The sequence below is a fragment of the Prosopis cineraria genome, unplaced genomic scaffold (genome assembly GCF_029017545.1).
Source record: "Prosopis cineraria cultivar Desert tree isolate PC_DT_omini unplaced genomic scaffold, ASM2901754v1 PC3, whole genome shotgun sequence".
NCBI lineage: Eukaryota > Viridiplantae > Streptophyta > Magnoliopsida > Fabales > Fabaceae > Prosopis > Prosopis cineraria.
In genome coordinates this window covers 25209310-25227188 of record NW_026555334.1, presented here as the reverse complement: position 1 = coordinate 25227188, position 17879 = coordinate 25209310, and the positions used below count along the sequence as shown (strand labels likewise).

The window sequence follows — 17879 nt, the reverse complement described above, 5'->3', positions numbered from 1 at the left end:
AAACTATAAATCTAGAGGTGATTTAAATCATAAATTATTAAAAAATATATTTTAAATTCTAAACAATTAAAATTGAGACAATTTAACCTTTACTGTGAAATTCAAACAAATGTTTGTTAAAATGGAGCTTATTGTTTGATTTTTACCAAATGAGAGTATGAAAAAAATGGAGAGTCAAATTTAATGAAAATTATACATTAGGTCTTAATTTTAAAAAAAAAAACTAAAGGGCATTTGTCTAAATTTAATGGTGGGGTAAAATTACCTTAACTTTAATTATTTAAAATTTTTTTATCAATAATTATTTGAGGTTTAGAATATATATTTTAAAAGTTTAAAATTTAAATTGCCTTGAATCTATAATTTAAGATTTAAATTGCATTCTTAATCCTTAAAAAAAAAAATTCTGATGTATGGATGGTATATATACTAGAACTATCCAGAAAGGGTCAACGTTTTGATTAATTTCAATTATTATGTAGTGTAATTAAAAACGGAGGAAGTAATTAATTATCTGCATATATGCATACATAAATGGATATGATTAGCTTGGTAGTACTTTGATTTTTTTTTTTTAAGCGTGTGAGGTCAAAGATATAACCACCGTACCTAATTATTGTGAGGTTCTTTACTTCTTTTATTATCCGTAGTTAAGAATGATGATGACTGCATGATGAAAAGCATTGGGATTTGGGACTAACGAATTAATCACGTCATCAAATGGCATAGAATCCTCTCCCACTAGAAATTAAAACAAATAACATAATTATATGGATCATGTTTTGGCAATAAGGCTTAGCTTCGTCCCCTCTGGAATTTTGACTTAACGTAAATGCGCGTCCGAGCCACCTTAATTAATCATTTCATTCCTCCATAAGCATCCTCTTAAATTTATGGGAAGGAAAAAAGATAGATAGAAAAGATATTTCATACCTGTTTTTGTTGCTCCCACACTATTATTTCTTGCATTCTTCTTTTTTTCTTATCTCTAAATAGGTAGCAATTTCACTATGCCTCGTACGTCTATGCCCAAAGTTTTGTATCAATGCAAACTTTTTAAGGTAAAAGGGCAAAATATTTAAATTTTTTTTTAGGGACGTCTGACATTTTTAATTTTTTAACATATTTTTACTTTAAGAATTTTAAAAACAGAACATTTTTAGCAGACATTGATGGTTTAACTGAAATTTGACTGATGATGAGCCTGCTTGGATAGCATTTTAATTGATTACTTGAAGTAAAAAATTGGTTTTTGTCAAAACTATCTAAACACCAATTTGTTGAGAAAATTAATTTTTGTCAAAAAATTAATTTTTTTTTCAAAGCTCTTAGACTCAGCTTTTGTGTTCAAATTATCTAACAAATATGAAAAAAAATTACAAAAAAGGCCCAAAAAATTATAAAAAAGGCACAAAATTTAATAAAATTAAAAAATTATGATAATTTATACAGCTATACAGTTAAAATTGATTCTAAATAAATTATCTAAATATTTTCAATTCTATTAAAATTAATTTTAAAAAAACAGTATCCAAACAAATTGTTTACGTTATAACATAATCAATTATAATTAAAATCTGTCATTTAATCAATTATTTTTATAATTTATTATACTCAACTAAAATCCAAACAGGAATGATATTTTATAATTTTTTCCCTCTTTCTCTCTATATTTAGTCTTTGATTTTATTTTTCAGTGAATTTTTTAACTTTTCTTCTCCCAATAAATGAAAACGAAATATAAAAAATGTAAAAAATGGAGGGAAAAATTATAAAATATTATGGTCAAACTTGAATTAACAGTTAATATTGCGATTTTTAACGGTATGGTGAAGATGTTCTGTTTTTAAAACTTTCGAGACAAAAATGTTAAAAAAAAAAGGTTTAAAATGCTTGACGCCCTGGAGAAAAATGGTCAGAATATTTTTGCCATTTAACTTAACATTTTAAAAAGACACATTTAAAATTGCTTAAATTAATTGAAAACCGATATTTTATACTTGCTTAAATTGCTTACGCTTCTTTTAACAAGATCTTTTTCGTACACATGGCTATGAATCGAATTCCAGACAACATGTTTAAAAGATTTGAGTAGTGTCAACCATGTTGAACCTTGTTGGGGCAGATTCTTACTATTTAATCAAACATCATGTTGCTCTTTCCACTAACAAGATAACTTCTTGTGAAAAGCTAAGAAAAAGGCCAAAAAATTAGACAATAGGGAATGGGCGGTTGCATTTCAGAGATTAAAAGGAGGCATTATTTTTTCCTTCAAAAAAAGACACTTCCAAGTATAAAATAGTTATAAAAAGAATAAATATAAAAAGAAGAAATATACAATCTGGAAATAACTGGAGAACATACAATGACTATGGCTAAATAGAAATTTCAATTAAAAAATATTTATAGGATATAAATGAGCATTACTTTGGTGGCGCATGCGTGGAGGAAAAGTGAGCAAGAACACGAGTAAGAAATAATTGACACCATATCCCTTAGATAATATATAACATTAAGCTCCTGTTTGATTATTAGAAAGGTATGGAATAAAATAAATTAAAAAATTAATATAAAAATAAATTAAATCACCTTTTCTCTTTACAGTAAATATGATAAAACTCAATATATATTATAAACGTAGAAATTATCACACCTTTTAAAAATTATATGAATTATGATTCTTAACTCTATGAATTAAATTACTCTTTTTCTTTATAAATTTGATTCACTATTTCTTTTAATCATCCTATTTTTTATCTTTATTTATTCATTAATAATCAAAGGGACCTAAGATATAGAGAACTAATAATTGGGTGTCTTCCTAATTAATTATTAATGAAATGAACATAGGGATAAATTAAAGAACGAACGGACCTCATATAATATGTTGCTCCAAGTTGTAGGACAGTACTGAAATGTAGAGCATGATATGAATTAATATAAATGATGAAAAAATGTAATAAAAAATAATGTGAGAGTATCGAATAAACTAAAGGAGGAATAGTAGGGCATCATAATACCACACATACAGAGAAAGAAAAGAATATTAAGTTGGGAGCGACTGTTGAGTTTGGATATTGATATGAAATTGGGAGATGAGGACGTAATGGAAGAGAAGAGGCATATGTATAACGTAAGAAAGCAGGAGAAGACAAGTCGTCACAAAGTGTGTTGTTAAAAACTTAAAATCGGTGACAAGAAACCCTTAGCCATTCTCACATATCGTCTCCTTTTCTTTTCTTTCTTTATTTTTAATTATTTACATATGTTTTTTTTTATTGAAAGCAATTTTATCTGAAATATAGTTGGACACAAAATATAAGTATATTTTTTAATAAAAATTCAAATATGAATTCGTTATATTATAACATATTAGATTTTTTAATAAACTTTACTCTTGTTAGTCATATGTTGTCTCCTCACATGTCACCTTTCACGCATTGTTTATCTTACTCATTTCTTAACTACTACTCACATAATGCCACCTATGGTCCGAAAAATTCAGTTATTGTCATGATGAGAAGTTTATCCAAAAGTAACACAACCAAGTCTGAGTCTGAATTTCTTTAACCACCAGCTTTTGAATTTGATTCCTAGGACAATGAAAATCGAAAAAATATCTTTGAAAGAGTCACCAATTTTGGGATCGCATGGTGCTCAAATTTGTATCAGTAGAGGTCGTTGACTTTGGGTATCAAATGTTTACATGCAAAAAGAGAATTGGACAGAAGAGAATAGTAGTACTTCTACAGCCCTCCCGACCAAGCAGCGTTTGTAGTCCAACGGTTAGGATAATTGCCTTCCAAGCAATAGACCCGGGTTCGACTCCCGGCAAACGCAACTAGTTTTTTTTTTAAATTGTTTTAGATTTCTTCAATTCATGAACGAAAAATAATTTTGCCCGCTGAAGACATGGTTCATAAGATAACAGGATAGGGCCAATGAATCAGATTGAGCGTGGAGGAGAGTTTAGGGTTGGGGATTTAGATAGAGATTCTGGTCTTTCTGACCAGACAACAAATCGACGCTAAATACTGTTAACATAACACGTACGATTGTGGAGGAGATTCTAGATTACGTGAGAAAAGAAATGGAAAAAAAATTAAATAAATTGAAGTATTCTTTCTAGGCATGAGCTTTAAGTTTCGGAAAGTGACGACGATTGGATGTGTGGCTTATATTTAGTCCCCATGTAGAAATATCTGATCACTATCAACCAAATCGCCATTACTAGTTTCTCGTTACTCGTACATGCAAGATGGAGTGGTGCTCCACCAGTCTGTCATCGCCTTCGTCGTCCTCCCTTCTCAATCTTCGGGTAAATTTTCAGTTTCATGTTCAATCCTTCATCTATCTCTGAACCTCCGAGATAATTCATCTGACAGTGCATGGTAACTAAAAAAAAAAAAAAACACGAAACAAGCGAAGAGCACAAACGAGAATTGTTAAAGTTGAAGAAAGAAGCTCGTTAAAAAGTTTCACTCTTCCATTTTGGGATAACTGGACTCAACTTGTTGTTAATCAGAAAGAATTACCTTTTCGAGTCATAGGGCGTGAAATGTTCATGGGCAGAATACCTCGAATATGGAATCGTCATTGAAGCAATCAAAACCGATGGGTCTGTTTATGATTGTCGTTATTTAACTGTTTTCCCCATTTTTTCTGTGATTTGTAGTTGTAATTTTCGAGGAAGTTTATTGGGTGACATGGACCGTTAAGCAATAACCTTTAAACTCTCTGGATTATGAAGGAACCTTGTAACTTCCATTAGTTACACGAGAAATGGTTGTAATCCCCTAATAAAGAATTTCTTGAACTCCTATAATCGCCATTCGGAATTAATTTCAATGTCTAGCCTAAATAGGCATCACCTCATCGTGTTGAGACATCAAGCAAGAACAAGAAATCTCTTTCTCGAATTGAGCGTTCTGTCAGGCGCAAAAAACAAAAATTGAGTGCAATAGGAAATCTCTTTTAGCTTCCGAGCCATTGGGATTTTCTTTTTACCCTTAACTGATTCGAAATTTTCATCTTGTGTTAATGGGTGCAATAGCCACGTGTAATTGGATCCAAAATTAATCCGTGGTGCTTCTTGTGTGGGAGCATATTTATCTATGCATGCCATTTTAGTTTCCACTTTTACCGAAATTTCATCTTGGTGCAGGGCTCTGCATTATCCAGAAGAAAGTTCTGCAAGAAATTTTCACATCCTTGTTTGTCATCACCCACACTTCCTAAACCTTTTCTTCAAGTTCATCATAAATCCCAGACCTTGATTGATCAACAAACTTCAGCCTATCTCTCTTCCAGAGCATATAGAGCAACCATATTTGCTGAGACTGCAAAACAAGGTTGGGATTTTGGAAGATTCGTAAAAACATTATACTTTTTCAATGGACCCCCTTCTCCTGCTAAGGTTTGGCACCATTTTTGTGCAATTCTGGACTAGTTTGAGTTTAAAAAAATGTGTCAAAGATCAACTAATGAGTATTAATCATTTCTGAATTGTGAAGTTTTTTGACTTTCTAGTTGAGAAGCTATCGGGTCCTTCCCCAAGTAAACCGGTTAAATCTATGGAGACTTCTGACATTGTCCTGGTAGCTGGAGCTACTGGTGGTGTTGGTCGACGGGTGGTTGACATATTACGGAAGAAGGAATTCCTGTTCGAGTGCTGGTATTGCTGTTTGCTTTCTAACAAGTTTTTGCTCCAAGTAACTAGATAAAGTGCTTAGTGCTTAGTGTTTAAGAAGAAAATAAAGGGAAAAAAATTACAAGAATTATAATATACCACGGTAATAGTTCAATGCACAATGTAAGTCTCTGAATTCTGTATGATAATTTCTTAGGTTCGAAATGAAGAGAAGGCGAGAAGGATGTTAGGCTCAGACATTGACTTGGTGAGTTTCCTAACTGACTGCATTAGAAAACTTCCCTTATAAGATTTGTTTTCTAAAACTTGCTAGTTTGGCTTTCTGGTCCTCATTTAGTTGACTAAAATGTCAATGTGCCAAGTAATGACTGATCCAGCAATAATAGAAGCTTCTTGCAGGCTTGGGAATATGTTTTTATATAGGAAGAGATTATAACTTGATTCCAAGTTGTCTATCCTATCTTTCTTACATTTTTCATAGGAGATTTACCCAAGTTTCAAAACTTCTGATGGAAGATAATCATGTATAATTTTCAGTTTGTAGTTGGTTATGGTGTACTGTATCGATAATGATTTTTTCCCCTTTTTATGCTGTCAATTGACTGCCAAAAAAAAAAAAAATACAAAACCAAGATTGTTGGAGACATTACAAAAGAGGGCACCTTGGTTCCTGAGTACTTCAAAGGAGTGAAGAAAGTAATAAATGCTGTCTCTGTCATTGTTGGTCCCAAGGAAGGAGACACTCCAGATAGAGCAAAATACAGCCAAGTATGTTCTGTATCTTTATCAAGATTATAGAAATCTGATATTGCTTATACTTAATGCATAAAGCCACACTTATACATCGCAGACATTGCCAATGACGACTTTGATCAGCTTGTGGCTCTTCTCATTTGTAAAAGTTATATGCTTGTTTACAATACCTCACGATTTTTCTCCCTAATGGAATGAATTTGTCTTTAATGCAGGGAATTAAGTTCTTTGAGCCAGAGGTAGTGGAATGATTTGTCTTCCTCCCCATGCAATCTCTAGAGTGAAATTTTCGTTTTTTCTTCTTTCCTCCCTTCATATGCTAGTTTATGATATAAATTTTCAAACTTTTGGTTCTTAGTCAATGATTTTTGAAAGCAGATCAAAGGTGATCCGCCAGAAATGGTGGAGTATGTGGGCATGAAAAATTTGATAAATGCTGTGAAGGAGAATGCTGGACTTCAAAGGGGAAAACTATTATTTGGCTTTGAAGGTAGATTTCTAGTTTTCTTTTTAACATTCATTGTGATTGATTATAAGTATTAACTGATTGATATAGTCTTTCAACGTACTTACAAAAGTCACTCCGAACACGTTCTTAAAGCATAGAGAAATGAACTGTGTAAAAGCTGAATGAGGGAACAGAGCACAATACTTTAGTTTACTTTATAGTTCACCAGATGAAGCAAATTGAAAGAAGGAACGAGGTTGATATGCCAATAGACTTTTGAGATAAGTTTGATTATTCAAGTAGTTGGATGACAATAACTCAACTATTGAATCGCTTATTAGCTTGCAACTAGTTGCAGTAGTCTCCTGAAGTAAAATAATTTATAATTCAGAAGACTGTCTCTATCGTTGGGTGGTTCTGTGCTTGCAACATGCTGTACTGCATAAATGCATCTAATTACTATATGGTGGAGGAAATAAAACTCATTAGACATTGGTTACTCATATGCATCATTGATTAATTATTTTTTTATTCTTTTTATCTTTCATTTGGTACTTTGCTTATCAGGCGATAATTATAGGCAGCTATCTTGGGGTGCTCTAGATGATGTTGTAATGGGTGGAGTTAGTGAAAGCAATTTTCAAATTGACCCAAGTGGCAGTGAAGATGGTGGACCAACTGGGGTTTTCAAAGGTTTGTGCCAACTTCTTGCATGTGCATCTTGCACTGTATTTTTTTGGGAAGATGGTAATAGATCCTCTGTGTTTGGTTTCTCAAATTAATATAATTCTGTTTCTGGTGCAGGTGTTGTTTCAACAGAAAACAATGGTGGCTTTACTAGTATCAGAAACAAGGTGAAGTGCAAAACAAAACAAAACTAAAAAAAAAAACAAAGAAAGAAAAAGAAAAATTACTTTTAAATTCCCCCATGGCGGCATAGCCTTTGCTATCTGATTCTGAATCTGGACCATTTAGCTTTTCTTACACAATATCACGTTTTGAACTACTTTTTTTCTTTTTTAAAAAATAATATATCATACAAAATTATCCATAGCTTTTTTTTTTTTTTTTTTGCTTGTTAACTCAGCAGAATTTAAAGCTTGGACATTTATCCGTACACCACATCATCCTCACCGCTTAAGCTAACATTTTGAACTACTTTGTTCATATTTTCTTTAGAAAACTTATATATCATCTTTCAGAATCGATAAATTAACATTCTTGTTCCTATTCCTATATTCTCTTAATCAAAGACTGAGAGTTGAATCACAGTTCTGACTTCTTCCTAAACATATAAGCGGTTAATGTTACTAAAGTGTGCTTACTCAAATAATTAATTTTCAGAATTTCTCAGAACCTGAGAACCTCTCTGCATATGATGGTTTGGAGCTCCGTCTAAAGGTGATGGCCGTAGATATAAACTCATTGTTCGCACAAGCCGTGATTGGGACACTGTTGGTTACACTGTAGGCTTTGACACTGTGAAAGGCGAATGGCAATCGGTAAATAACATCTAGTGCTTTTTTTTACAGTTTATATTATCTAACTATGACTCATAAGGTTGTTTTTTTTTTCATAGATACGCTTGCCATTTTCTTCCCTCAGGCCTGTGTTTCGGGCAAGAACGGTCACAGATGCTCCACCATTTGATGCAAGCAACATCATATCATTGCAGGCATGCCTCTGCTGTTAGTATTTCTGTTTGTTCTCCAATTTAATGATTTGGCGTGATGGTTCTTAATATGATGGTGGCATGGTGCAAAACTCTCTGCAGCTCATGTTCAGCAAGTTTGAATATGATGGTAAATTAAATCCAACATTTAAGGAAGGTCCTTTTGAGCTTCCAGTGTCAAGTATACGAGCATATATGAAGGATCCAGTAACACCTAGGTACAACTTGATTTTTTGTTTTTCTATGCTTCTACTTTCTTTGATCTGTTAAGTCTATGATTTTACAATTTCTTGTGTCACATGTAGATTTGTACATGTGGGCTCAGCGGGAGTTACCAGACCTGAAAGGCCTGGACTTGATCTGACTAAACAGCCTCCTGCTGTTCGATTAAACGAGGAACTGGCCTTTATCCTCACATTTAAACTGAAGGTACAAAGTTGATCTTTGCATCCTGTTTAGTGAAAATAAATGATTAATTGTGGAGCCATCCATCTTAGCAGTTCAATTGTATGATTATGCTTGGTGTCTCTCACAGTTATAAAAAATATGAGCTTTGCTTGGCTTTTGGTCTGGAAAACTTTTGTTTGTCTTCAAAGATCAATTGCGATATAAAACTTGGAACAAGATTGGTCATCATATTACTGGTCATTAAAGTAGTGGTAAGGCTTTGAAAATACTTGTTTTCCCCTTTCAGTAAAAATGTTTATCCCTCATTTGGTTGCGTCTTCCTTAACTTTCATACTTTACAAATATGAGAATGAGATAATATACTTTCATCAGACTTAAGCTGAAGTAGGTGGTTATCACAATTGAGCGATAAGTTAAAATCATGAGAAATTAAAAGGATGAGATTTACAGTATGTTTCGAACTTTTAATAGTTTACAAAAATGTAAAATGTTCCAAATGTTCTCGGAATGTTGTTGCCTCTATCAATATTTGGGAGGACATGGCCTGTTCTTTTATTATTGTCTGGTATCAGACTAGCACTTGTTGTAACCTTGGTGTATTCCTCTTCCTTTACTGACAGTGTAAATTGTTAAAAATTTCAATAGGGGGAGGATTTAATTAGAGAGAGTGGCATACCCTATGCAATTGTGAGGCCTTGTGCATTGACTGAGGAACCTGCTGGAGCTGATCTGATATTTGACCAAGGAGATAATATAACGGTATTGTGAAAACAAAAGTTGGATGCCATTTACTAATTAGCTTCTATTGCTCTTGGTTATACAAATTTGTTACAAAAATTTTCCCACATATTTTGTTTCTGTAATTAATTACTAGCCTGATATTTTAGGTTACCTCACCTATTTTATTTCATGAACTTGATGCATAAAATTATAGGGCAAAATATCTAGGGAAGAGGTTGCTCGAATATGTGTTGCAGCCCTGGAAAGCCCTTTTGCATGCAACAAAACGTTTGAGGTCAGCCATCGTTACGCTCTTGATCTATTCCATAATGTATATTTATATCTACGCTTATTCCTTTTAAAATGCAGTGTGAACTTGTATCATTGTGCACTTTTGGGCTGGAGTTAAGTAAGTGCGGACAAAGTGGTATAGTACATTTTGTTTCCAAAGTAGGATTATAAACTCTTATGCTCTCGGAGGGTTATGCAACTATTTCATATTAGTATGACCTGTACTGGTGCCAGTGAACTCTAGTTTTATCTTCACTTCCTGGCCTTCTGTCCTTAGTGGATACTAAAATGAGTTGTGAAGTGCTTGTCGTTGTTCAGTTTTTCCCACTCTTGACGTGGATTTTATAAGATGATTGTGGAAGGATTTCAGGCATCACCATGGATGTTTCTATCTGCTGCAGGTTAAAAGTACTGTTCCATTTAGCGAGCCATTCACAGTGGATCCTGCAAATCCCCCTCCAGAAAAGGACTACAACGAATACTTCAAAAGTTTGAAAGAAGGCATCACTGGGAAGGAAGCCCTCCAACAGCAAAAAACTATTCCAGTTTAATTTTCCTGCTTGGCAGTCCACTGTATATTGCAGAGGTGAAATCAGTCATTCAGTCTACTGATTCAAAGCCGATCAAGTTTGACATAAATTTTACCATAGGACAAATGTCTTCATGTTCTTTTGTCCCAAACATGTCTGCGTATTTTCTGTTGTCTGTAAAGCAGACAAGAGCCAGAAAAATTACACTTAAGACATGCATGGAATCTAGTGCATCTTTGGACTATCTCAGGACAAACGTCAGTATGGATGTTGTTTCTTGGGAATTTTGTCGGATAATTACGACATTGATTTTGTTTCTGTTTTCTCGAATCTCTATGCTATTTTTCCTGGTCCGCATGCCGTATACTTAAGATTTTGTTTTCATATCATGTCGGTATCTGCCCTTATCATTACTAATACAACTTATGACAAATTGATTCGATCTACTCAATAATTCTATGATTTTTTTTTTTGTTTTGGTGAATTGTTATGAAATCCCTTTGGTTGTTGGAAAATCGGTTGCCTTTTGGTACCTCGAATTCTTAAATCCTCCAGTAATTCAACATCGCAACAATTTTTGCCCAAATTAAGGTCTCAAGTATCATGACAATCCAATGAATTTGATTATATATTGCAGATGGTAAATTTTTCTTCTCGCATAAATATGTTGGGATTACTTAATCCTGCATAATGCATACTAATCAAAGAACAGTGTCAATTATAGATTGTAAGTCATAAGCTTTTTCTACAAGTAAGTTGGAATACCAGTTCCCACTTTGAAGGACTTGGACATTTAATAATAGTTACCTTCCTGCACGTACTATCCTCGGATTCTGCTTCTTCAATCATCAATGCCTCTAAAGCTCAAATTCCAATCAAGATCTTGCCCTGTTTTCGAAGCCATTAATACAGAAAACATCAGTCAAGTGGTTCAAAGCTATACTTTCCCTTTTATTTAGGGGTCAGCATAGAGATCAAGAACAGAATCCATCCATGCTTGTGATGAACTTTAAGAAGATGCTTAGTTGATCCGTTCAGAACTAGAGGCTCGATGATCTGCTCTTTCTCCTACAAGATGCGAGAACAAGAAAACTTCCTTCCTTCTTCACATTCCCTGCGAAAAGAGGGAAGAAAGTTTGAAAACTGATTGTTCTATTCTATACCCATCTTCAGATAATTTTATAACACTTGCATCAGGTATGGATAGAAAGTGAAAGAAAAGTAGAACAAGCAAAATTGCTTTGAATGTAATGAATGTATTTATTTAAACAGGGGAAAATCTGTTTTCTTGTGTTTTAACTAGATTCTAAAACCACTGATTCCAGCAGTCCTGGGAAATCAATAGCAGCAGAATGCCTACAAGAGGATTGAGATAATATATGTCAGAGAGGAGAATCAAACTCTAACCACGAAACCAACATGAGAGGAATTTTCGCGCACCAGAACGGCCTCTGTTTTCTCTACGACCACCACCTCCAGTTGCATCTGCTATACTCTCCAATCTCTGAAGCATCTCTTTCTCCGAAAAGATCTTGCCTTGCGAGTTCAAGAACACGGTTCGACGAACCGGAGGAGACCACAGCCCACTCTGTTCGTAGTCAAAGTCGAACTGTGACTTATCATAGAACTTGTCCAACAATCTATCCGACACAGACTTAGGAACCACCTGAACTTGAACCACATGCGGAGAGGGTGATGTCTCAGTCTCAGAGGAAGCAGAAGACGAGTTAGCTACCATTTCAGAGACGGAACAAGAAAAATAAATGAAAAGACAATGAGAATCCAAAAGGGTGCATGGGGATACACAGAAAATAAAGGCCGAGAATGATGAAGTAATGTTGGAAAGGGAGTGGAAGTAAATACGAATGATGAAGAAGGTGGGTCTGGGATATTCGATAAGGACGTGTATGGCTGGCTGAATTCAATCATAGATAGGTCGTGAGCACCATGATATGAGATTCTTTACTGATTTCGGTTCCCTGAATTTTTTCAAACTACTTTAGTTTATATCTTAAAGAAGAGGCTCCACCTCCCACATATATATATATATATATATATAATCATGTTATATCAAATACGAAGCCATCCATCTTTAAACTATATATATATATATATATAAAAAATTATGTACATGCAGGTTGTCATTGGATTTTAATTGACAAAAATTGATGAACAAAACATGATAATGTTTGAATAGTATTTTTTGAAACTATGTTTGATAATAAAAGATATTTGGATAATTTTTTAAAATCAACTATAAATATGGAGAAATGGAAAATGTTGAAATGGTGAGAATTAATTCTCAAACGAAGGAAAAAAAAAATCTTTTGCCACATGGAATTTCAAAAGTTTAATGGAGTTTGGAAAAATTAGAAATGTTTGAATAAGATTTCACAAAATCATGGTTTTAAATCGGTTCAATGTCCTGTCCTTAATCCTTATAATGGTTCAATGGTCATAGTCAAACGTGATCAAATCATCAACTATAAATAAAATATCGTCGGACTGATCCATTTTTTAATACTGTGAATATAATACAATGTGTTGTTTTTAATTTGATGTGAGGACTGAGAAGAGACATCGCATGAAGTCAAGCGTGGTTTGGCCCTACCTGCTCATGTCATGTCTCATCTCATCTTGAAGCCTTTTCCGATACCAGTTGTAGACTTGTAGTATAGAGCTCAGTACCATGTGTTAGACAGACTTGAGGCTTTTCATTTTCCTTCTGGGACACCACTCTGTTTCCTGCATATAATATAAAAACAAATTATTCATTGATGTTCATTTATTAATCTGATTTGAGTGAATTGTTGATACATTTTTAAAGATATGGCTGGGATTTTGGTGTATTAAACTGGAATTTAATAAGCCACATGGAGCAGATGCTCAGACCAACACAACATGTCAATTCTTTTCCAGCTCCTCTCTGAAAATGTACTTGATCTTGACCATTGTTTCTTTGAGGTGGGGGAAAAAATAGATGAAATTAATTTGCGTTGTGACTTCTTTCATTCCCTCTTGTCTTTTTTGAAGTTTTAAATTTGGGGGTGAACAGTGTTGTGAAAGTGAAAGAAATGACAATTTTAAAAATAGTTTTCAATGTGAAAAAATTGCCAAAAAAAAAAATTCCTTTGCGGTTTATATTTGGTGTAATAATATTGAAACTGGAAGAGGAGGGAGATTAAGCATCATTTCACAAAGTGACTTGGTGGCCACAATAATGATGACATGCATCTGGTAGTCATAATTGGTGTTTGTGGATATGTAAATTAGGGTTTTACCAATCTTTCCTTTATAATTATTTTCAGTGGGGGGAAAAGAGAGAGAAATACAATGAACAAATTACTAAATAGAAAGTATATTTTACCAAAAGGGTAAAAGTAGGAAAAAGAGCAGAAAAAGGTGTTCAGAGTTTTGTGATTCTCAAACGGATTCATGTGAGTCAGTGTGTTGTGTGACTTGTGTCTGAGGAAATCACTTTATAAAGCCAGACAATAATGGTGAATGAATGTCATAATTCATAAAGTTTGTTATCAAATCCACTTCCAGTGTCCAAGTTCAACAAATAGCTTTAAAATTGAATGAAGAAATTAATTATTGATTAATGCTTCAATTTTTCTTCAAAAGTGCTTATTAATAATTGATGGTATGGTTTCAAAAATTTCAAATTTAAGTTTTTTTTTTAGTTTCCTAACATTTCTGAGCATTTGTTAAGGTGTCTAAAACCCACCTTCTACATTTCTTGCATTTGGAAAATGTACTTTCCATGTGTTACAAATACACTGTAAATCTAAATCTAAATCGTCATTCCTGCACAATTGTTCCATTTAAATATTCTAAATTTAATCTTTTAAAAAATTTTCCTTTCAATTTTCTTTTTCATAAATGAGACATTTTCTAGTTTTATATTTCATATAATTATTTTTAAATTTGCATATAAATATTTATTAATTATTAACTAAAAAATGGCCTGCGCGATATATAGGGTTAGCCAAAAATTCACTCACTTCTTTTCTTTAAAAAAAAAAAAATTTGTCTTTGGACATTACTTCATGTGAGTATGAATTTTTATGTGAAGCTCTCACTTAATAAAATGTGAGTCTCATATTCTATTCAATCTGTTGTCTATTTCTAGTAGGTCATAACACATTATAATTGTTTTAATTTTTTGCTTTGGCAAATTTCACCCATCTTATATGGCATAAATATGATTATGATAGTTAAATAAAAAAAATAGAATAGATCTTATAAATAACATGTTAACATGATATTATAAAAATATAATAAACTTTTTTATTAAATGTTAATAGTTATGATTAGATTTGCTTTATTTTTTAAAAAACAAAGTGAAAAAGATTATGAACATAAAAACACGTGGAAAAAAAAACAATGCATCTTGAAAAAAAAAAAAGGCCATCAATAAAATTTATTATCCGTATGACAAACATTTGATAAGTTATTTTAATAATAACTTGTTATTTTTTTATGAATGAGAGTTGGGTCTAATAAAATAATTTTAATAATAACATAGTGAATAAAAGTTCAAATTTCTATTAAAAAAATATTCACATTTAATATTTAACCGTATCTTGAATAGGATTGTCAATAATATAAAAGTATTTGTGAATAATAAAAAAAACTTGCTATTTGTTAACAATATTTTTTACTTTTATGCATACTAAAAATATAGACACCTTATTTTGTTTCTAGACTTATTCCTTGTGAAAAACATTAAAAGATAATTTAAAAATTAGATAAATATAAAACATTTGATTTTTTTTTTCCTAAACAAGACAGTAGATCGTGGGTCTCACACTACTATTGATTTCACTGTTTCATGAACGGTAAAAAATTTTAATATTTCGCCTTATAAAAGATAAGATAAGATTTGATTTCAATGATTTCAATGTCTATTAAAAGTTACATCCCTCTTGCAACGCAGAGGAATTGACTTATATGCATGTTTTTGCTGAAATTTATTTATTTTTTTTCCATGAAGAGATTTTTTTTTAATACCTGCTGCTTTATTCATTTTAAAATCTACTTTTTTTTGTGTTTTCAACAGGGAAAAGTTCATAGTTTCTTTGTTTTTGTTGTCTCTTAGGAAATTTATTTGTTGGACACTAAATTTAAATTTACTTTCCATCTTTATTTTCTTTTTGGAAACTAAAAATCATGTAATTCTATTTGTCAGGTTTTGTTTTTAATTTCTGTAATTTTTTTCAATGTTTTTAATCTTTATAAAAACTATAAATATTAAAAAAATTAAAATTATAGGGACTTGAAAAACAAATATCAACCTATCTTTTTGAAATTATAGATACAAAAAATATTTAAAAAATTATAAGAATTAAAAATAAAACTCAACAAAATTATAGAGATTGGCAATTGTATTTTTTTTAAAATATAATAGTCAATTCACCATAAAAAAAGTTTTAATTCAATTAAAACGTTGAAAGGTTTCCTATTTACCTAAATTAAATTTAAGGAATTTTATTTCTTATAGATCTTCACATTAACATAGATTACAAACTCATTAATTTTTGGTGCTTTTGCAAATATAATCCATGTTATGAAACTAAACCTAGCAAACAACTTAACATTTATTATATTTTATACTATAGCTGATTTATTATAGTTGACAATGATATACTTTTATATATTAATAATAAGCCCCTTGTAAATTTTAAATTTTTAATGATAAACTTCTTATATATTAATAATAAACTCTTTGTATATCAATGTAAATTGGCTATATTTTTAAATTTTTAAAAATTTGATTTATATTTTTGTGATACAAGATTTTTTCTAGCCAATGGGCCAAATTTATCATTATTTTTGTATAAACATGAATTACATACTTATTGGCAACGTCATGATTACAATTGCATGAAAAAATAAGTATAAGAAATTAACATTTGAACTATGTTTAGTCACATACATTATTTAAATTCTCTGTTCTAATCTAAGTTAAGAACATGCATGATATATGTAGTATTTTTATTTCTAGGAAAAATTGTTATATTTCTTTTCATATATCTAATGTCAAGTAATTCACTCTCAGTAAAATAAAAAAAATTAAACTAGTAAAATTTAATCTGTATAATTTATAAGAATTACAATAAAATAAATAATTTTAATTTTTAAAAATTTTAATAACAATATATAATTGTGGATTGTATACCTAGATTTTAAATTTGTTTTTGTTTTTATAGAGTTAATAATTGTTTTTACTCCTCAACTTTACTTAAAGATCTATAGGCACAAACTTAAAGAATGATCATTTTTATTCCTAAACAACCAAAATTCTTGCGTCAATACCCCTAATGTTAACACACTACTTCCGTTATGTGGGTCCCACTATCTGTATTTTTAATATCTTTTATTATGAAATCTAGGTTTCGCCTCTTCTCTTTCACCCTCCCCCCTTCCTTTTTCTATAATGTCTTTTTTGATATTACTAAACACACAGAACACAAAACACAGAAACAAGTATGATAAGCAGGATTAATTAAATCCCTCAAGTGTGGTTATCCTAACAAGGGTTTCAAAGAAATTTAAAAATAAGATCCCAAGAAAAACCCTTTTTGAAAGATGTCTAAGTTCAAACTATAGTTTAAAACAAATTACGCAAGATAACAAAAGCATAGAAACTCAAAATAGTCCTAAGAAATGCAATTGGAACGATCAGTGAATGGCACAGAGGGATCGCGTCCCTCTCTGTGCATTGTGCCATGGCACATCTTTCAATGCATTGTGGCATGCGCCTACTGCCATGATAGCAAGATAGCACTCTGAGATTAAATTTCGGAGCGAACCATTTTACCGTCTAATGTTGATTTGAGCGATTCAAGCACCCATACGTAGCTTTTAGAGCCACATAGCTATTGACATTGATTCCATACCCAAACACTAAACCAATTGAAAGTTAGACAACTAGACACAAAATGGTCCATTTTCTTTCCAAAATAACAACCAAGTTGCCAAACTCACATACTAAGTGCTAATAATCATGAAACTACTTGAACCAACTTAAATGAATCACAAACAATCTGATTACATAGTTAAATCATAACAATAACATTCCACACAAGATTTGGCTATCAAAAGCCCAAATTCAGCATAAACAAAAAGGGGTACAACAACTCACAATAATCATCCTTCTGGCCATTCCAAACATACAATCAACATAAAGACAACACTCCACCAGTATCTCAACCTCTCACAACCATTATATCACAATTTACTATATTTCAGGTCGAGATACCCCTAATTTACAACCAAATTCATGCAAGTGCTCTCAAAATAACATATATTCCTAAGTTTATATATGCATAATTAATTTTGTTACAAAAACTAAAAGAAAGAGAAAGGACTATACAAACACAAGTCCTCTTAATGCTCAGT

The 17879-nt window shown here is 31.8% G+C and overlaps 2 protein-coding genes and 1 non-coding gene across 5 annotated transcripts; 2 read left to right on the top strand and 1 right to left on the bottom strand.

Annotated features, from left to right (window-relative positions):
- The first annotated feature begins 3768 nt into the window (after window positions 1–3768).
- On the top strand, window positions 3769–3840 carry TRNAG-UCC (transfer RNA glycine (anticodon UCC)). Its single transcript has one exon. It is a non-coding gene; the product is annotated as a tRNA-Gly (tRNA).
- A 123-nt stretch (window positions 3841–3963) lies between these two features.
- LOC129305984 (protein HIGH CHLOROPHYLL FLUORESCENCE PHENOTYPE 173, chloroplastic) lies at window positions 3964–10802 on the top strand. Its single transcript, XM_054946243.1, is given in 18 exon segments — window positions 3964–4318; window positions 5165–5416; window positions 5514–5649; window positions 5652–5674; window positions 5847–5897; window positions 6284–6418; window positions 6619–6642; window positions 6782–6893; window positions 7419–7544; window positions 7656–7705; window positions 8196–8244; window positions 8247–8353; window positions 8431–8526; window positions 8626–8741; window positions 8829–8952; window positions 9577–9690; window positions 9866–9946; window positions 10344–10802. Coding segments are annotated over 18 exon segments (1806 nt in total). The 5' UTR covers window positions 3964–4258; the 3' UTR covers window positions 10494–10802.
- A 368-nt stretch (window positions 10803–11170) lies between these two features.
- Window positions 11171–12460, bottom strand: LOC129305985 (uncharacterized). Of its 3 annotated transcripts, none has more exons than XM_054946245.1 (2): window positions 11913–12456; window positions 11171–11586 (listed from the first exon to the last, which is right to left on the bottom strand). In XM_054946245.1, exons 1-2 carry the CDS (start codon window positions 12208–12210, stop codon window positions 11513–11515), a joined length of 372 nt encoding a protein of 123 aa, XP_054802220.1. In that variant the 5' UTR covers window positions 12211–12456; the 3' UTR covers window positions 11171–11512. The 3 variants fall into 3 exon arrangements, with proteins under 3 accessions (XP_054802220.1, XP_054802219.1, XP_054802221.1); XM_054946244.1 differs by having other exon boundaries at window positions 11880–12448; XM_054946246.1 differs by lacking the exon at window positions 11171–11586 and adding an exon at window positions 11612–11828 and having other exon boundaries at window positions 11913–12460.
- Window positions 12461–17879: the final 5419 nt, after the last annotated feature.

What these genes read in the sequence shown, in the direction of transcription:
- LOC129305985 (XM_054946244.1), bottom strand. Translation starts at nt 12,210, where the DNA reads ATGGTAGCTAACTCGTCTTCTGCTTCCTCTGAGACTGAGACATCACCC. An exon ending in CCTCTCATGTTGGTTTCGTG is followed by an intron (nt 11,587 to 11,879) that starts GTTAGAGTTTGA and finishes CTCTTTTCGCAG; the next exon opens with GGAATGTGAAGAAGGAAGGA.